The sequence below is a fragment of the Excalfactoria chinensis genome, chromosome 18 (genome assembly GCF_039878825.1).
Source record: "Excalfactoria chinensis isolate bCotChi1 chromosome 18, bCotChi1.hap2, whole genome shotgun sequence".
In the NCBI taxonomy this organism is placed as follows: Eukaryota; Metazoa; Chordata; class Aves; order Galliformes; family Phasianidae; genus Excalfactoria; species Excalfactoria chinensis.
This window is the reverse complement of record NC_092842.1, coordinates 8,995,062-9,016,714: the sequence shown is the minus strand read 5'-3', so window position 1 is coordinate 9,016,714 and position 21,653 is coordinate 8,995,062. Positions and strand designations below refer to the sequence as shown.

Below are 21,653 nucleotides of genomic sequence, written 5' to 3'. Positions count from 1 at the left end.
GTGAATGCAAGGCTATTCTTGGCTTCACAATAAACAGTTAAGATTTCACAGCTAAATATTTAGTTGTGATGTTTGTACTCTTGACAGAAACTGAAATGGTGATCATGAATGTGACTCTGTCCCACACCTGTTTATCTCCAGACTTGGTACAGCTTAAGCAAGAGAGACCTCATCCTGCATTTACAGGAATTACTTGTTGTACACTCCAGTGACTGTAGCATATTCAGTTTCTGGCCTCTAACCTATAAATGACCTGTTAAGAGTTCAACAGTGACATGAACTTTTTTATATGAAAAACAGAGAGCTATCATTAGAATCCTTACAAAAGTGTCTGGACTCAAATTACAGATAAAAAGAAGTAGGGAAAGAACACCAGACTGAAAATAAGATGTGAAGACAAGCTACTAACAGAAATGATTCTGCATTTGCTGTATAGACTATCTCAGCTCCTCCCAAGCATAGAAGTATTTCACTGGTTTCTTCAAGGGAGAAGTGAAAATGCATGGGATGCAAAAAGGAACAGGACAAGTAATGAGTTTGTCCTAATAATGGGAAAAAAATAGTATGAACAGATGCAAAGATCTTTTACTGTCTTTATTCATTCTGCAGTACAGACTTGAATGCAGATGTATGAAATAAAAGAATTAATTCCAAATTACTTGCTCAGGTTCTGGAATTTCACTTTGAGCTGGATTATCATTATGAAGAGTTACAAAGATTCTTCAATAGCAGAAAAAGGAAAATCTTCATCCAGTGTTCTGCAATGTTTGTGCAAAATGTTTGTTGTGCAGTTTAAGTACCAATTAAAGGATCCTCAAGAAAAGGAGAAAGAGGAGACAATTCCCAGCATATGAGAGAGGGGAAACAAATTCATTGCCAGAATCTTCATTAATACTATTCATCAGATGATCATTTAGTAGGAGAAGAAAGGACAAAACACTTTGTAATGCTGTTTTCTGCTTTCTTTCTGCATACCATCATACATGCAAACAGATTTTTGCCTACTTGGCTTTGCTATCATTTGTTTATTGCAATTAAGAATTTGTGAAACATGGCACTACTGTCGAATGAGTCATCAGCATATGTGGCTTCAGAGAAGATCTTACGCTTAAAGGTCACATGCAATTCTAAAAAAATGTATTTTTAATCATTTCTTGATCCAGAGATTCAACGAGAAGCATATGCCTGGAAGGTGGGTAGAAAAAAAAATTAGTACAGTGTTCCGCTGCATTTTCAATTAAAATGTTGTGTCTGGGTTGTAAGAAGACACTGGAGGCTTTTTCCCCAAGTGAACAGGGGAGGCTGAGCAAAAGTCTGAATATAAAAATAATGAATCTGAGCATGATTAGTTGGTGACTAATAGATTATAAAAACTCTTTGAATTAATATCTCACCAACAGGCAGGAATTTCAGACCCAGAGCTTTACTAGCAAGAACATACATTTCTCTATGGTCCTTAACCACAACATTTCATCATGAATTCTTAAAATATTAATGAAAACCAGCTAAATGCATGCAGAAGCTTCAGAAAAACTGTTTGTCTGAAAATGTCCAGCTCTTCTGCCAAACTGAGTTCAGAAGAAACAGAGTTCATTCAGCAAGCTCAGTTTTACAGTGTCTTTCCACCAGGTATTTTCAACCTGTGAAACATTACAGTACTTGCAAATACTGCAGTACTACCTGGTAAGAAACTCAACATATTTGAGAGCTGAGATCCAGCATGAAGATTGTGACAGAGGAGAACTTCCCCCAAAATTATGAGGATGTGTATTAAGTGAGAGTGTGGTCCAAAATTCAGCTAAAAATTCAGTGTTAATGTGGCCACTCCGGGGTTATTGTTGCACCTCGTAATGTATGAATTGTGACACCCCTTAATCTGGCTACATGATTTGTTCAGCCTCACCTTCTGTTGTGTTGTTCAGATCTTTGTGGTTCTACTGTCAGTTCTAAATCACAATTTGCAGTAAGAAAAAATAAACGAAGTTGCTTAGACATAATACATGACAGTCTAAGAGATTAAGTATCTCACTGCAGAAAGCCACTGAGTTCAAAGCAGTAAGACTATTTGATTAATTTACTTGTATGACAATGGTCATTGGCACAAGGCATCAAAACTTTTATCCAGAGAAAGAACGGTAAAGTAACCAGTATTGTGCTAACACAGTCAAGCCAAAACAAAATCAAAGTCAGTTGGATTTGTCTCCTAGTATTATAAGTATTTGTAGATCCAAACATTATCTGTACCCAAGTCTCCAAAAAAATATAGAGATGATGCTGACCAACAAAAATAGGTCTTTCCAAATTTTCACTCCACAAGTCTACTTTTACTGAAAAAATTAAATCCCCCTTGAGGAAGCCAGGGGTGCAGTTTACATTAATGTGAATATAACAAAACCAAAAATGTTTGAGTGATCATTACAACTTAATTATAACAAAAGTTTTAATTACTTGGATAACTTCAGAACAGAAAAAGTTTGTTAAAATGAGCCAAAACAAATCATATAATATGACAAAGGGGATTGTTTATCTCAGATTGAAGACTGACATAAAAACTATTCAACCAGTTTTCAGGTTAAAATACTGCCTAACTATGGTGAGACATCTGAACAGTGGCAGAATTTGTTGGAACAGGTGTAGGAACCTTACAATTTAAGCCAACAGTTCCAGCCTGGCTTCCTGGCTTTTCAATAATGGTAATCACAATCTCTTTGATCAGTCCTGGGAAAAGAGATAAAGGACTTGAATTCATAGTTAGATGTCTTTAGGGAAGATCCTGATAATAGAGAAGAGGATCCTTTGCGGGGAAAAAGTGCAGACAGGAATATCGGATGTGCTGATATAACACTGTCTGAAAAAAGCTATTTTCTATGTATTTCTGCTTCTTCCTCATCCTCAAGTAAAGAGAAAGAAACAAATACCATTTGGTTCTATTAAGTTTGTGTTAAGGCAAAAAGAATCTGTGCTGAAAAACCTTTACAAAGTCTTAGTATCTGCTCTTCTGTCAAATGTCTATGAAGAACTGCAAAGTTCGGAGCTCTCATTAGACTGGAATTCTGCTGCAGAGTATGCTCAGTTCAGTAAGATGTCAGGGGTGTAGAGGGTGTCAATATGAGTTATAAAGCACAAGAGAGATGACCTCATTTCTGTTAAGCGGTAAAAGATTAGTGAAACTGTGCCAAGAAGGATGCCAAAGAGGGTAAATGGTGAGATACTGATGGACGCTGCACAGCCAAGGGATGTTTATGGACATACCAGACTGTTGAGCAATTAGCTGGGCAAACCTATGCCTGATACTGCTGATAACAACATTCCAAAACTTCAATTCATTTGGGATTATGTTGCCCATTCTTTTCCCCCAGTAACTGAAGTCATCTGCTACTGCTAACTCTCTTTACTCTCCTGGCTCCACTCCTAGTGCATACTGTTACCATGATTGCTATTCTGTTATTTTGCCTTTCATGGAGACAAAGCACTCTTAGTAGGATTTTCCAGTCAGCTGGCATAAACACGGGTTAGTTTGGTTCTCATTATTTCTCAGGATCACTTTCAAGGCTATGCTGACATGCACAAAAAATATTGTATAAAAATACTGAAACATTATTAAAAATTATTTGCATTAGAGAACGTAAGACAACTTCATCAGAATGAGCTGAGTGCTGTTTAGTGGTCTGTGGCAAGAACATTTGGAAAAGTTTACACATATCCCAAAGGATCTCACTGTTTTTTTCCTTTGCATAATTTTTCCATGAATAATCCTTCAAATGTTATAAATGAATGTTACTTTCGCAATCTTTCAGTAGAACATGTGAACATTTACAGTCTCCAGAACTTTTAAGAAAAGTAACAGATTGAAAAGTTATAGTTCACAATTTTTCCCTGCTAAATGTCTATCAGTAAGCCAATACCAGGCAACTAAACAGAAAACTGAAAATGAGCTGTATATAATATCTTCAACTACACAGTATGTTTTTGTTCTTTTTTGTGAGAAGCTGGAAAGTAAAACTGATCAGCTCTGTTTCCAAAATTTAATAGACACTCCAAGACACAGACTCCCTAGTTAAGCCTTTACTGTGAATTTTTACACTTCTGTTGCCACTGTAACCAAAGTCAGTGGGTGACAAAACATTCAAATACAAAGGGCTACTTACAAAACACAAACAAGGAACTTAAGAACAATGTCATGCACAGAATCAAGATGTAAAAATAAATAAATCTAGAATGATACCAATTGTCAAAGCATAGTTTTCATTTTCAAAACATTGCTTTAAGATCCAGCAAGACACATTAATGCATACAGCACATAGGAAACATGTTACACCCTCTTCTCAGACATAGGTTAAGGACAAGAGTCTGGCAGCACTTCTCGTTGCTTTCTCAACCACCTCCCACCCGTCCCACCCCCGCCCCCCCCTCAATTTCACCTACTGCTGCTTCTATAGATTCAGTAATTTTCAGCATTTGTGTTACTTACATTGCACCAATACAAGGTGCAAAACCCTGTCATGCTGAATATCTCGCAGGTGCATCTGTAGGGTAGTATGTGAGCCTAGCTGACATCTGTAGTGGCAGTGAAAACATATCCACTGTGAGGGCACAGATGCAGAGAAACTCTGAATGTGAATTCCAAAAAAGACATTAAACCGTTAATCAAAAAATTTTTTTGTAAAATTTAATTCCTGTGGTTGTTGTGAAGAAAGAGACAAAGAAAAGTAGAAAAATCCCTTTTCCTCTTTTCCATTTTATGCATTGTTAAGATTCCTATGAATTAATATCATAGTGTTTAAAATAAATATCAGTGAATTAGGATGGCAAAGAAAATTGGTTTGTAAGGAAGACAGAAAGAAGTAGTAAGTGCTACAATTAAAACCTGAGTGTGATCATCTTCTCTTCATGACTCTGACATAATATTCCACAATTTTTGGAATGACTTGGGATATTAAGAAAAAATACACACCACTTCTGTCTCAATTTGGTAGATAATTTTGGATAATTACATGTGAATCCCACACATTTGTTTGGTATTAATTTCTTTCACAAATACCCAAAGGACTTTTAAAAATGTGTAGGGAAATTATCACAGAGGAAGAGTTGGAAATGAGCATAAGATTCAAACTAAAAAGAAAAGCTTTCTGGATGGCCTGTAAACTTCTGTAAAGAAAATTAATTTCTGCCTTTTCTAGTTTAAGAAACGTAGACGTTATGCACATGAAGCAGTAATCAAGCACTTGCATGAGGATTAGACAAACCTAATTTCCACAGAATGACTGTCTGCTAAAGCACTTAGCACAAGCTATTTATTAGTTACCAAAGCAACTAGTAAAACAAACGGCAAAACTAAATGTCAGACTTGGTGTTTACATGGAAAATGATGGGGGGGTTTTTTGTGTTGTTTTTGTTTTTTCTTAATTCTAAAATGCTTGGAGTGCTGTAGAGACATCACTAGTGTAGTACATCTACTTCCAGAGAATTACAAACGTGCAAACATTCCAGTCCCTCTTTCTTCTTTTCTCTACACTCAACTTTTGCATATCATAAAGTTCAGATTTGATGAAACTGCTGTTTCTAATTAATTACTATATTTATAAGAAGCTCTTCAGCAACTCTCAGCATCTCTCAGAGATGAATGAACTCAATGCAATGGGCCAAATTCCGCCCCAAAACTAAAAAAATAAAATAAAATACAGCAGTTTCTTCAGATTAAATGTTCCATCTTCTGCTAGGGCAGTAAGGTAAAACCTCTGGTCTGTTTAATTGCTTCTCAAGAATGATACTGTGGTATCCTTAGGGGAAAAAAACAAAAGAAAAATCAAGCCAAAGTGCACACACACACACACACATACCCAAAAAAAAGGAAGGGGTGAGGTGAGTAGTTGTCCCTCATTGGGGCACAACAAAGAAAATACAGATGCCCACTGCTGAGGTTTGACTCTTGCCTTCCATATGCTCACGTTAATGAAGCAGTTAGTTAAAGCACACAGAAATATCAAGACCAGCCTTTGATTCACTCACTTAATATTAGAGAGTCAATTTCCTGGACGTTGTAATTACTTTAACATCATTTTATCTTTCCATAGTTCTTTTCCAGGAGATGATAATGTGGTCTATTTCAGACAGCAAGCAACCATTTTCTTTACTCTAATTAGTATGTGAGCTCTGAACTTTTCAAAATAACATTAATCACAGAAACCATAGAATGGCTTGGGTTGGAATCAAGAATCATCAAGTTCCAATCCCACTGCCACTGGCAGGGTTGCCAACAGCTAGATCAAGTACTAGATCAGATTGTCCAGGGCCCCATCCAACCTGGCCTTAAACATCTCCAGGGACGGGACATCCATGGACTCTCTGAGCAACCTATTCCAGCCTCTCACAACTGTCACAGTAAATAACTACCCCCTGATCTAAATCTTTCCTCCTTTAGCTTAAAACCATTCCTCCTTGTCCTATCACTATCTACTGTCATGTTTATAAACTCCCTTTAAATATTGGAAGGCCACAATAAGTTCACACACCACAGCCTTCTCTTTTCCAGGCTGAACAAGCCTATTTTCTTCAGCCTGTCTTAATAGGAGGGGTGCTTCAGCTCTTTGATCATCTTTGTGGCCATCTTCTAGACACTCTCCAAAAGTTCCGCATCTTTCCTGTGCTGGGGGCCCCACATGTGGATGCCATACTCCAGCCGTGGCCTCACAAGGCAGAGCAGAGGGGGACCATCACCTTCCTTGCCCTGCTGGTCACCCCTCTTCCAATGGAACCCACGCTTCCAGGCTGCAACCATGCACTGATGGCTCATATTAAGATCTCCATCAACTGGGACCCCTAAGTCCCCCTCAGTCCTTCAATTAAGTTGATAAAGAAAATAAATAAAGTTTTCTATACTCATCTGCACTTATTAGATACATTCTAAGGAACATCAGTTGCTTAGAAAGATAGCTCATTTGCTATGTATTTCATTAGATCTTTTCTTTTGTTCTAGGAAAATATATTGAGTTATACTGTCTGAAATAAACTGCTTAATAGTTGTACCATAAATGCTTAGCAACTCCTAGCCAACACTGCAGGAACACAGATGTCTTTTACAGCTAACTCAACTGGAAACTTTGAACAGTTTGCATGCTGTAGCCCTCCTCCTTCCCCCCTTCCTCCCCATCTTCTCTCCCCCTGCTCCCTCCCACCTCCTTCTCTCCCTCCTTCTCCCCACTGCCTCTCTCCACAGCAAGGCAGAGTGAGCAGACTTAAGTTGCTGCCAAGGAAGTTGTGTGAATCACACTGTTCCTCAAAATCTACAGTTGAACTGTTTAAAGCTCCCTGTTAAATACTACTTGCAAGTAACAAGAATCTCTACAGCATTACGGCAGGCATGAAATCGTTCTGTGAAAGCACTATTCACAGTTATACATGCATTTGGCAATTAAATGAGACCATCATAGCCACTAATACACAAAACATAGCCTGTTGTGGGACATTCATTTTAATCAGATGTTTGCCTCCTGTTCAAAATTTACTGGAAAACCAGTTGGCAAACAACATGGAAAAGGAACACATGGTTTTCTCCAGTACCTTGCAAACAGAAATACTGGAGGATATAACTGCTTTTACTGAGCTTAACACTCCTTTACATACTTCAACAGGAGAAGAGAAGCCCACAGTGTCCCTGGATAGAATAAACTGCAAATCTTTTGAAAGAGAGGTTAGAAAGCAGATGAAGTCACAGTCCTGAGAAGGAAAACCTTTCTATCATCAACACAAGTAGTTATGCTTCAGGATAGAATACTATAAGAAGATACTAATTCCTGCCACTTAATTCATTAAAAACTTAGGACTCATTACTCCAGTACTCAGCTTTTCTCCATACTTGGAAACGTGGCAGCCTGTATGAAGCATGTCACACACAGAACTTAACCACAGAATCAAACAGAGTATTATATGTTAACTTTTTCACTGTCAGAAGAACTGAACTAATAACTGCAATTCAAAGGTCATTAGTCTTTATTTTACCTTAAAGTGACTATGTTCAGACTCTTACACTGTTGATTAGCACATTACCCAACTATTGCCTAAACTGTTTTTAGATAATTTCCCACAGTTATAACTTTCTATCTGGAAAGAGTTTACTCTGGATGTACAATAGTTGAAGTGGAAATAATCTTAAACTATAATTTGAATCAAATTTGAATCCAAATAGTGTTGATTTGAGTATCTTAGAATGTGTTGTTTTTAATTCTCCATGGTCAAATAACTCATTACCAACATTTTCATATTTTAGATGGAAATTATTCAAGATTAACATTTGGCTATCTTTCTAATGATTAACACTGTGACTTAAAAGATACATGACAGTCTTAGTGCTTAATTACATTTCAATTTGAATTCATCTTATTTCACTGATTTCCTTGGGAATAGGTTTGATTTTTCATTAAAGTACGTTGGATTTTAGCATCTTTGTGCTGAGGTGAAAAAAATCATTTAAGTATTACAAAATTTTGGTAACATTCATTGTCTAAATGACAGTAAATGAGAACTCAATAGCTGAGCAAGAAACAAAAGTGCATAAGCATGTCAAGCTTTCGAAGGAAACGCTAACAGAAGAACCAACCAACAGGAATGACTCAAAATTTGGTTTCTAGTCACCACTCTGAACAGAAAAACCTTACAGGGCATGAAGGGGCACCATAGATTGAGAAGGAGAAGTTAATTCTCTCCTAACACTCCTAGATAGAATATAATTACCTTTCAGTCCAATTCTTTCCCTCCTAATCTCTTCCTCAGCTACACTCTCTCTCTTCTGCCCCTCTCACTATCCCTCCCTTCCCATCTGCTATGAAAGATGACGTTTGGAATAAAAAACTAAATTGCTTGTCAGATGTACTATATTATAGTCTTCTCTCTCTCTCTCTCTTTTTTTTTTTTTTTTAATACATTCACACATGGTTTAGCACAGTGAAGCAGAAAACAGGACACTTGGGCTACGGGATTAAAATTGAACAGCTTGTGTGATATTGATTCCCATAGTAATAACTGCATTTTACATATTTTCATGTTTGTTTAGAAATTTATGCTCCTCTTCACCTGTAAATTAAACAATCTAATTAAATATGTTACATGCACTCCTTTCCTCTTTTCGAACAGTTTACAGAAAAATCAGAGGGTGGTGACCCACTGGAACAGGTTGCCCAAGGAGGTTGTGGATACCCCACACAACTTCATCACTTATTAAATACTAGTGAAAATGCAAACATTTGTAAAAAAACAAACAAAAGAAAACCAGCCAAACAACCAATCTAACTTCTGTTCCAGTGCTAACAAGAACTCTGAGTTCTCCTGAAACCCGAGCTGTTAATATACAAGTCAAGAATCCCTATCTCATAGTAATTATGGTCCTGCAGTAAGTCTACTCTATGGTAACAAGTTTAGTGGGAAACCTCAGTATCAATATGGGCCACCTTGGTCACTTGCACAGGTCAGCTCCAGGGATTAATTCTACATGTGCTATGATGTAACACATTTTGTTCATTCAAGATCAACAAATTTGTTTTGTCCAATCATATGAAAGCTGATATGTGCAAAATCAATCTCAACATGCGGGGTATCATCTGTCACTGTAAAAACATTGAAGAGCGAATATAACAAATGAAGGACAATTATTTAAGACCAAGGACAACACTAACCCAAGTACAAGCTGGCACTGTAAAAACTTGCAGTGAAAATCAGATCATAACTATTATAAGAAGAATGGTGTTCTGGAACAACAATGTTCTGAAACTTGCCAAACACATGGAAAGAAATCAATTTTCCAGCAGTCCCTACAAGATAATTCCATATTTGCAACAAAAATCCATATTTAAACTGATCAACAGTCTTTCCCATATACTTCATTAGAGGGCTTCTGCAATTAAAATCATTTTTTTGCACTTAGAAATAAACTTCCGTACCTGTGAGATCTTCTTTGGATGAAACCAGTCGAGGAGAACTGTTACCTGGCTCAATTCTTAGTGATAATCTAGAAAAACAAATTTTTAGACAAATTAACAACATCGTTTCTCAATAAAAGTTGATGTAAACTGATCAAAGCAATTATTTTGGCATGGTAAGAAGTAATTTTACCTTGCTGGAAGTGTAAGTTATTTGGTCACTGTGGAAACATTGATTCAATAAATCCATCACAAAATGGTCTAATGGTATGACTTTTATTCAGTCTGTGTATGCATTCGCTTTTCCTTTCTAGAATGATGCAATTTTCAATGCATTCCTTGTAAAATTTAGGCAAGGACATTCTTATACTTCTTTCAGTGACCAGAATATTTGACAAAACCAAAGATCTACTTCCACACAATTACCTGTTCTATACTATTTTTCATTCTTGAGGAGAAAAAAAGGGGGAAGGCAGAAAGCAAGACCTATGTTTTCAACAAGGTTTTAGAAAGAGGCTTGGTATCCTTATACAATCTAGAAAGCATCAGTGGAGTGTACTTAGTTTAAAAGTTCACTGAAACAGCAACCGTTTTCAGAGCTACCAAATGAGATTACATGACTCCCTACTTAATTTCTGGTGTTCCTCTGACACTGCATTTTCCACAGAGAGGCACAGGTTACCTATATGCACTCACGTGTTCAACTGCTCTCATTTGGATATGTATGTGTACAGTTATGGCAGCAGTGTAAGCAACCTTTTCCAAATAGTACTCACAGAGTCAGAATCTTTGGCACCTCACATGCTTGGTATCATACTACCAACAGGTCGATGCAAACTTTAACAACTGATGTATTTACCAACAAATAACACTCATGTTCATCACATACCAAATTATATGCTCTGAGTTTACTGCTCCCAGTCACAGACTGATAGAACTGCCCAGATTGGAAAAGACCTCAGAAGATCATCTGGTCTAACATTTCATGGAAAAGAGTGTCTAGACAAGACTATCTAGCACTCTATTTCATCTCTTGAAAACCTCCAGTAATGGGGATTTTACGTTGTTCCTGAGGCAGTTGTTCCAGTGATTGATTGTTTCTGTTCTGTTCTGTTCTGTTCAGTTCCTTGCTTTACCTGGGTAAATCTGGTCTTAGAGCCAAGTCTAAGACAGAGAAGCAAAAATTGTAAAATTCCAACATTCTGAAATAACACAACAAGGATTCAGATAAGATACACATGAGGACAAATCCTAGATACTAACCTTGGAAACTGCACATTAGAAACTAAAATTCCTAAGGTGAGGGATTAGTATTAACAATTTAGGATAAACATAAGACTAGAAGTAAAATAGCTGGGGAGGAAAAAAACAAAACATGAGCATAGAGCGTTACTGAATATAAAAAAGACAGTTTATTATAGGGAATTAAGACAAAGCTTTTAAAGAAGAAAGCATTGGAATCATAGAGTGCATCCTCAGTAAATCTGCACATGACGTGAAAATAAGAACAGCTGACACCACAGGGCCACCCCAGCAAACACTGACAAACCGGAGAGGTGGGCTGACAAAAGAGCTCTGGAAGTTCAGCAGGGGGATGTGTAGTTGTTCATTCCCTGCACCTGGGATAAAACAACTACAGGCACTGGGACATGCTGTGGGCCACCTCACTGGAAAGCAGCTTGGCAGAATAGGTCCTGGGAGTACTGATAGAAACCAAGTTGAACATGGGGAACCAGTGTGCTCTTACCACTAAGGCAGCTAACACTATTTTTGGCTGCGCTGAGCTAAGTATTGCCAACGGGCCAGAGGTGATCCTGGTGATCCTTCCCTTCTACCCCGCACTGACAAAGCATCACCTGAAGTACTGTGTCCAGTTCTGGGCCCCCCAGTTCAAGAGACAGCTGGATATACTGAAAAAGTCCAGCAGGGGGCCACCAAGAAAACCAAGGGCCTGGAGAACCTCTCCTATAAGGGGAGGCTGAGAGAGGGGGTACTGTTCAGAGGAAGCGCACAGGACATCATACGTATGTAAATACATACCTGAAGAGAGGGTGCAAAGAGGACAGAGCTCTTTATGAAGTACCTACTGCCAGGACAAGAAGCAGTGGGCACAAACTGGAACACTAGCAATTCCTTCAGGAATCTTTTCTTTACTGCACAGGTGACAGAGCACTGGCACAGGCTGCACAGAGAAACTGTGGGCTCCCCTCCTTGGACTGTCCTGGACACACTGCTCTTGGTGTTGCTGCTTGAGGAAGGGTTTGGTCACATGGCCTCCAGAGCTCCCTTCCTACCTTAATCAATTCTATGCATGCTTTGCTCTTGTACAGTAAAACATGAAGAAGAAGATAAATGTTGTCTGGAAAAAAAAGTGTTTCTCAAAATATTTTTCTGTAACATGTAAAGAGTCAGTATGCTCTGTAAATTTCACCTCTACCCCACCACTTCTTACCTAACATTCTACTATTACGTGCTGCCACATAGCTCATTTAAAAGTAACTTTACTGATCAACAGGAAATATTGCTGGAAATAAAATAGGTACCTAGTCTTCAGTACTGTTCTTTTTCATGAGGATAAGTTCTCCAGTTTAAATTGAAACCACTCAGTTCTCCCAGTAATAAGCAAGTGAATAAGTACAGCACAGAGCATGAGACAAGTGAGACAAGCCCTAAATCCTTGTATATGAGCAATATATTTAGCTGTTCCATGAAGAGGCTGAATAAAACTTATTCATCTTTCTTGAGACAGGGAAGATTAAGCTGCAGTGAAGTAGTACACTCCTCAAAGCACTTTGTATTTCTGACCAACACTTGTTTATGCAGTAAAATTGGTCTGACATATCTGGTACACTTTGGGCTACCTGTGTAGTACTTAAACTGTAGGTCCAACAATTTCTGGTACTTCCTCTATCCCCAGGTATGTCCTATGGAAGAAGCACCCAAGTCACAATTCAAGTCACAAGTTGATCCATATGGTCACTGGGTCATTAGAGGTATCAGACTAACAGCAAAGGTGTCCTACCCAGTCTTAAATAATCACTCTTGATGGCAAAGATCCAAGAAATACAGCTGTCTGGGAGGCCTACTTAAGATGAACTGTGGCCAGGGTCTACTGTGGTAAGTACTAGTATTTTAAGCACCTGCTATCCAGTTCCTCCTGTGATATTAAAAGCAATGAGATGCGGCTTGTATTTTTGTATAGCCTTCCTCATTAGGAGCCATATAATGTTTTCAATGTCTATTAATTCTTCTTGGATACTTTTCAATAGATCCTGCCTATCTGAACCAAAGCTTGAATGACTTTTTTATGGAAATTGTCTTATATAGTAAATTAGAATATTGATGTCTTGTAAATATGTTCTAAATAATTGAATGGAGAACATCCTACAGAACATTTCAATCCTGTTTGTCCTGTTCAGGTGATGCTGCAATACAAATAAGTCTTCACTTTGTCTAGTCAATAGTGTATATTAGCAAAAACTCAGAAAGACATACACTAACAAACATATCTAGCCCAATACACATGCTGCAAGTTCTGCCATGTAAATTTGCCATCTGAAAAATTCATATATTAAAGCTGATTCTGTAAATGCACTGCTTTACTACTGAGAGAAATTGCAGAAACTTTAATGTGTCATTTCAGCTAGATGGGCTTATACATGCAAACTCTTCTGGAATTAAAACATGTCCTGCATAGCACTTGAATTCTGGGCCTGGATTTCTTTATGGCTGTGAAGTCACAGAATCACAGAATCACAGAATTACAGGGGTTGGAAGGGACCTCTAGAGATCATCGAGTCCCCCCCCCCGAAGTCTTCTTTTCTAGATGTCCTCGATTACTGTAAAGTAACACTAGAAGAACAGGGGTGGAAGATTAAATAATAAGGTGAAAGGAGAAAATTCACTTATTTGTCCAATCAAGGACCAAGGATAACCACAAAGAATACCAGGCCTGACCTAATGATTCTGAAAGTTCAGCAAAAAGAACTGTTCTGGAACCACTGCAGGGTTGTTTGGATACTACTGTCTAGCTCAGGGAAAAACTGCATACCTGATGACAAGCAGTCTCCTCACATTACTTCTTATGCTCTCAGAGGAGGAAGAAGATCCTGCAGCAGTTGCATCATGGTAATTCTCAAGCCTGCTGATTTTTGGTGATTTCCTGAGAAAACTACGATTTTTAATATATAACTGATATATATGCATATAACTGGAAGGAATCCTGATGCTTTGGTTCCTATTTTTGCCCCCTTGATCACATAACCAGCAAACACCGTCAATTTCTTACTTTCTGTGGAGAACTGTATATTGGCTAAGCAAAATAAATAAATAAATAAATAAATCTTATTTATAGGATATGACATCATTGTTAGGGGTTTTCTGGAGTAATCCCACTTGCTGACAAGCACAAACCTAAAGCAAGCAATTGGACTGGCACAAAAATTGTAGAGAAAAGCTTTGTTTATATAAAGTGACTGCCAAATTCTTCTTCTCGATGTAACTGAAGTTCTCATTCGGTGAAACGTGTGTTGGGATCCTGCCAATACAATTTAGGGCAACTATCTAAGCTTCTCTCCAGGACAGCCTGGTTGTAAGACAGTTCTGTTCTTCCAGCTAAAAATCAAGCATAGATCTCTTCAGAGCACACAAATGCTGTCTCCAGCTCAAAATGAGAGTTCACCAAAAAAGAGGAGGTAGAAAATTCTTTTCCGTTATAAAACCTTTGTGCTCAGCCTTTTTAAGGCCTTTAGTTTCTTCTGGCATGAGACCAGAAAATGCTATGAAAATGTTGTCAGGGACAACTGAGAGGAAATATGAAATCAAATACTCAAGAAAATCCAGAAATTTCTTACCGAAATGCACAGGCAGAAGAGGAACAGGAGATCTCTTTAAGGGCAGATGTGATGAGTTTTGACAAATACAGGCACTAATTTAAAACTTTATTTGGATGAAACAGACATGGCAGAATAAGGTAGAGGTCCTCCAATACAGAGAAATGCATAGCAACTTCAGCAGCATTTATGCTAAGAATCAAATATTTCCTTCTTTTTAATACCTTGTTAAATCAATCCAGTTTCTCCTAGTCAAGCCTAGAAAGAAAACTGCTAAATTTGATTGAAATATCTGCTTGAATTTAAAAGATGTACAAACAAAAGTACTTAATGACCTGTAAGATAAGTCAGTTATATCAGATATATTCCAGCATTATCAGCAAGACTGCTACGAGTATTATAATTATTTTCAAATTTAAACTGAAATTCTCATGACTTATAGTTTCTACAAATATTGTGTTATTGAATAATAAACATACAGAAACCACTTAATTAATCTATTTTTACCAAGATATTAAAGTTAAAGTCATTTTATACACAGTGTTAACACTGATACACCATGAAGAAAGTCCATCTAAAAAATCAAATTAAGCAACATAACCAGTTTCTTGCATACAGACCAAGAGATTTAAATCACATTCTACAGTTAATGCATGTCTCGGACTGCCTGACCTTTTCACAAGGCTGTGCACAATGCAAACATTCAGTGTGCCTCTATAATGCATTTTTATTCATTACACATATACAATATCATGAGACAGAAAAAAGGGGAGACATTTGCTTTCTACCATCAGTTCTATGTTAGGATTCTAACTCCATGAAGCCAATAATGTTTGCTATGAAAACTTCATACTACTTTTGTTCCAAGTCATTTTCCTACAGAAACATCTTTAATTTTAGTATCTGTGATTAACTGAACACGATAGCACATACCCACCAAAACTACAGCCAAGCATGTATTTTGCAGTGAACCACCCAGTGCTAGTTCAGATTCTTTTACTGAAATTTGCTGGAGTTTACCCCCTAACCAAGGGGACCCATTTTGGAATATTTTCACTCCATTGCATTGTCTGAATGGTTTCACTTTTAGAATTATTCTCTCAGGAAAAGCAAAGTCCTGCAAATGTTTATCCCAAGATTCTACAGAATTGATCAAGGAATAGTACTGCATGTGCAATGGTCTGAACCAGAGCTAAGTAGAAGAGCTTTGACAACTGGACTTGTCAACAAATATAACTATGTTCAAAAACAAACAGGAATGGAAATAACTTGTCTGATGCTATACACAAGTGTTCTGGAGATTTTTGATCTCTATTATGACAACAACATTTTCAACCTGGACTATCTCAGTAGGATGCTGTGTTTCTCAATGTCAGCTGTCTGCTGTGACTGCGAAGAAGCAGAATGGCTACAGTAGGTCATTCTTTATGCTGGCATATGCCTGACAATGAGAACTGCATAAAGATAAGCAAGAACTGCAAAAAGGTGAGCAGAACTAGGGAAATAATTCTGAACTTGTACTTGGAACTGGTGAGGCCCCACCTTGAGCACTGTGTTCAGTTTTGGGCACCTCAGTACAGAAAGGACATTGAGGTGCTGGATCAGGTCCAAAGAAGGTCAACAAGGCTTGTGAAGGGCTTGGAGAATGATCTGCATGAGGAGAGACTGAAGAAACTGGGGCTGTTCAGTCTGGGGAAGAGAAGGCTGAGGGGAGACCTTACTGCTCTCTTCAAATACCTGAAAGGTGACTGTAATGAGAGCGGGGTTGGTCTCTTTTCACTGGTGACAGGATGTTTACTCTGCTCTTCTGCCTTCACAGATGCCAACTGGTCGTATCCACTGCATTAACTGATCAGGTTTCAACTTGCACTTACTTAGTAATTTGTCTCTTTCTTCCACATATGAAGCCATTCCAGAATTTCATTACTCTGATAGTAAGACACCACACTTCAGCATTTCATTATTATTTTTTTAATTAATTCATCCTTGTGATACCATTCACCCTGCTGTATCCAAGAGCCTGTTCTTCCAGGCTTTTCTTAAATCTGTTGTTAGAAGACAGACTTTATTATCCTCAACACAACGGTATTTTTGTTGAAATCCATTCCAAGCAGATGTCCAGATATTCACAGAGAACACCACGTAATGAATCACTAGCTTCTTTGTGAAACAGTATTAACAATTTAATTTTTTCCTAGAAATACTCTATTTGATAGAGAGTAAAGATTATTTGTATTTTCATGGCAGTATTTCAGGATCTTTTGTCACTACTGTTACAGTCATCAGACTAAATGATTCTTCCTTAGGGATGTTCCAGTCAACCCTCCCAATACTTTTCTATCAAATGCTCTAAGTATACACACATTTTGAGTCAAGGTATTAGCTGAAGTATTTAATATCTCTGGTAACAAGACCAGTTTCAAAAAACCATAATCTTTCTCTCTAAAGTATATTTCATAATCTTCCATACCAACTCTATGGGAACCATTAGGTCACGGCCTGAATCAGTGATTGAACACCTTGTGAAGGTATTGTGTAGCCAGTCCTGGGAGCACTGGTGAAGAAATTCACCTGTGTGACCAGATACATCCCTCCCTAACCACATTAAAGAGAAGCATCTCTCCTCAGAGATCACCTCCTTTGCATTATTTGGTGAGACTTAATCCTCAGATGGAGGGGTGTTTCCTTCCTTATTACCAGATGGTGACCTCTACCTTCTTGGGTGATCTGAAACTGGTTTAAAGTAGCCGTATCTGCCACCATTTATCCATACACCACTGTTACATTACCAAACATCTGGTCACTTTGAACACTTAATTCTGCTCAACTAAACAGAAGTACTCTATTTATTAATAAGTAATTATATAGCATTGCAGCTGTCTTGAGTGAGTTACTTAAAACCTTAGCTGTAAGGTTTTAAAACCAACAGGTTTATACTGTATACTTTGTATCACTACATTAGTTAACTCTCTCACAAACCCCACAAACTTCCAAGTTAATATCTGAAGAACCAGCTTAATAAAAACAGTAATCTTAATTTGGGAAACGTCTTTTATGTAATACTTACAATAGCACAGATTAAATCCTGGACATCTTAAGAGATGGCTTCGGTGTTCCTGAACAAAATTCCCAGAATATAATCGTTATGTAGCAGAATGAGGACTAGACCTTCACCTGCTTTTAAAAAGCTATTTCATTTTGGAAATCTAGCTACAGACATTAATCATTCTGAATAATATTTAGGCATCTTGGTATTATTAACTCCGATAACATGATAATGTTATATATGATAATAACATGATGTGTGCCCCTGGTGGCACACGGTGTTAGAACCACTGCTTGCAACACCGGAGGGCCTGGGTTCGAATCCCCCCTGTGGCGCAAGCGGTAGAAGTGCCGCTCTGCTACACTAGAGGGCTCGAATCCCGGGAGTTGGACTCGATGATCTCTAAGGTCCCTTCCAACTCGCACGATACTATGATACTATGATGATGATATGAAGTACTCCAGACAAACCGCAAGGCATCTTCTGTCAACAGTTTCTTGTTCAAGCACAAATCAAATTAACATCTGCCGGTTCCTTTAAAATTTCCAAGACTAAATGAAAGAATAGTACTTACTTATAATTGTCATCTTCCATAAATTTCTGAAGTTCCTCAATGTAACGAACAGACTTCAAATACTTTTGTACATGGGGTAGTGTTGTAAGATGTTCTGTAGAGTGTTAAAACAAGGCAAATATTTGCATAATCCACAATAAAGGTTTACCTTTTTTTTTTTTTTTTTTTTTTTTTTTTTCTGGTTCTCATGACCATCTTAATAGAAAGAGAGGATGTGAACTTCTCTATAGAATAAATAAAACAGAACTATTACTTTGACTCTAAGAAGACTTTAAAGATTTCATTAATCAGAAGTGATGCTTGGTTGTTAAAGAAAACATATCAGTTGCATGCCATCATCATAACACCTAGAGGATTTTATCATATGCTGTTTCACAAGTGGAAAAGAGTTCCTTTCACGTAAGCCCTGCTTGGATTCTGTAAGGATTGTTTTGGGGGAAATCAAAGTGTGCAGCAATGGCTACTGATGATTCTCATATGCATATGAGGTGAGAAAACTTCAAAAATTATGATGCTGCATATCAAGATAAAAATATGCTAAATTCAGAAAGACAGAAAAATCCTTTGAGGGTATGGTGCATGAACAGGAACACATCTTGTAGTATCTGAATTAGTGCTAACACTCTCACAAATACTAGTGTCTTAAAGGCACTTATTATTCCATAAGATTGGTTCTTCAAGGCCATGTTTTAATTTTCATTCTGATTTTAACAAAAGAAGTTAAAATTAATGCAATGAAGGAGGTTGTCCCACTGTCAAAAGGAAAAGGTCAGTGAGATAAGATTTCTTTTATCAAAGTATTTCGAGACAAATTGAAAGTCACAATAATAACATGAAAGGTAAATAATATAGCCCTTCAGAATCATACACTCTCATGACTAATCCATAGCTTTAAATATCTTATACCAAAATCTACAACAAAGGACAAGGGTCAGGTACTTAAACATACTTAAACATGTAACTTTCTCATAATCTAAGATTTAATCTTTTTTTCTTGTTTTTTTTTTCTATTAAAAACTTCCCAAACCAGAGCATTTAAATGTTCTGAATTTATTTCATTGTACAGCTACTGTCAAGGTTTTCCAGCTTGTTTTATGTTTAAGTAATGAAAATTCATGGTAAATACTCAGCAATATGCTCAGTATTTGTCAAGACCCCCAAAGCAGCACATTTCTTGACATGAGGTTTTTCATACCAGGCTAGAATTGCAGAAATGAATTTTAGAGCACAATTTTGTTAATAAACAGAAGTAACATCATCTTCCTCACTAAGTGAGGCATAGGAAAAAGTTTAATAGAGAATTTAATAGCAGTTATATTGAAATATTTGTATTTCATTCTGTAAACTTTTCATCATGACACTAACAACAAAATGGTAACGAAACTGACATACTGCATACTCCAAAAACATAATATCTACTAGAAAGGAAAGATAAAGATGTATTTCCTGCTGACTGCTGGTCCTGTCAGCCGTACTTGGAATTATACAATTTGTAGTCCATACATAGCAGTAAACGCTGCACAGTTCTGTTACAGTTCTTACAGTTTAGAATATATGCCCATTTGCTTAATTGTGTACAACTCTACAGATCTTATCCTCCTGTGTTGCCTTTACACAGGTTAGAAACCTCTTATCATGTCACTGAAGACACTTTAATTAAGATTTCATAGAAGTAAAAAATAAAATATTACCAACCGTAGTTACAGGAGACTTGCAGATCAGCTATTGTTCGGAGAATATTGTTCATTTGATTGGATCTTTGTTCATTTTCCATAATGCTGCCTGAAGCAGGATATGCAGAATCAATGTAGATTAAGTCGAGGAGATAAATTCCTGAAACAAACAAATTAATCAACTCACTGATCTGGTGTTTCATATAGAAAAAGTTGCACAATTGTTAATGAGCAAAATGGCCAGCAATGATTGACCACCACTATTAAATAAAGGACTCATTTGATCAAACATGTCACAGATCATGCTATAATTCTATAATATGTCTTTAGAAAAAGGACAGAACAGGTTTTGCTCTTGTGCAATTTGTAGGCTGAAGTCTACCATGAAAAAATTATAGAGCCATAACTAATGAACATGAGAACTTAGCATTTTTGGCTTTTCAGTAGGTCTCTTATCATGTGTAAGCAACCCACTGCCAACATTTTCTGGTGTAAGAGCACTACTGGTATCTTCTTGTTTGTTTACAGTTACTTCCCATTCCATCTTTCAAATTCAGCTAAGAACTTCCTCTGGAATGCATGATAAAATCATAGCTCTGTGGGAGAACTGCACTGAAGCTGTAAGAACACCACTGAAGTGTGCTGCATCTCACACATGCAGGGCTGCCTTAGACACAGAACCTGCCTGTGCAGTCTTGCAGGATGAGTTGGACAAGCATCTTTTCCCTACCACAAGAAAGTTTCTCAGAAATAATATGCTGAACAGAAATTACTGCACGCACTTCATTCAGTAATCACTGCAGCTATTACTGCTGTGTGCCAAAACCATTATCTCAGCCTGACTTTACTTTAAAGGATTGTTCTGACATTTAAGTCAGCTAAAAGTCAAAACTTAAACTAATATATTCTTAAACTATTATATAAGATGAATAGGGAAGCTTGTGTTTCTTTTTTGCATAACAAAGAAAGGAATATTCTTTTCAACAGTAAAATAACTCATGTACTATAAAAACCTGCCATATTTCCATATCACATTTTCCATATCAGATTTTCCATACTCTTTTTCGAGTGTGCATATATTTGTATATAATTAATGACTTTTCCCCCCACGTTTTCTTGCCTGCCACCACTCTTAGTGTTTCAGGAAAAGAGCTAGCTGGCTCAGTTATTCTTCCAGCTTCAGCACATTACATTCTCTCAATAAATTCCAGCTATTAAAGCAACAGGAAATGCGATTGTGCTGGTCAAGCAGAATTTTCTCAAAACGAAGGGAAGCAACTACAATAAACTGAATGGAGAATGTCTAAGCAACACACTCCTCTCCGAAAGAACTTTAGTATGCGTGAATTAATTACTAATAATCTTTGGAAGTGTATTACGTTTGTGCAGTAAAAATAAATTATTTTTCATGTTATCTACTGGCAGTTAGTATGCCTCAAACTTATTCAAAAATATATATATGTAAGATTTCCATTAGGGAAAATATAAATTTTTACCTTAAATTAAAGCATAATTATGTATTCTCTAGTGCTCTGTTACATACTGCTACCATCAAGAGTAGTAAGTTATAAATCAGCAGCAAGAGTCAACAAAATTCAAGAAAAGCCACATAACTTA

The 21,653-nt window shown here is 37.2% G+C and overlaps 1 protein-coding gene across 6 annotated transcripts in view; it reads right to left on the bottom strand.

The window, feature by feature from the left end:
• RALGPS1 (Ral GEF with PH domain and SH3 binding motif 1) overlaps nucleotides 1-21,653 on the bottom strand; it is a 99,810-nt gene that overhangs the window by 14,871 nt on the left and 63,286 nt on the right. For all 6 annotated transcript variants that reach the window (XR_011905519.1, XM_072352335.1, XM_072352332.1 and 3 more), the window contains 3 exons: nucleotides 20,059-20,196; nucleotides 18,364-18,457; nucleotides 9,933-10,000 (listed from right to left, as the gene is read on the bottom strand). Coding sequence is in view for 5 of the 6 variants with exons in the window: in XM_072352335.1 (XP_072208436.1) it covers nucleotides 9,933-10,000; nucleotides 18,364-18,457; nucleotides 20,059-20,196 (300 nt within the window). In the remaining variant the exon portion in view is untranslated. The remainder of the gene's footprint in view (nucleotides 1-9,932; nucleotides 10,001-18,363; nucleotides 18,458-20,058; nucleotides 20,197-21,653) is intronic.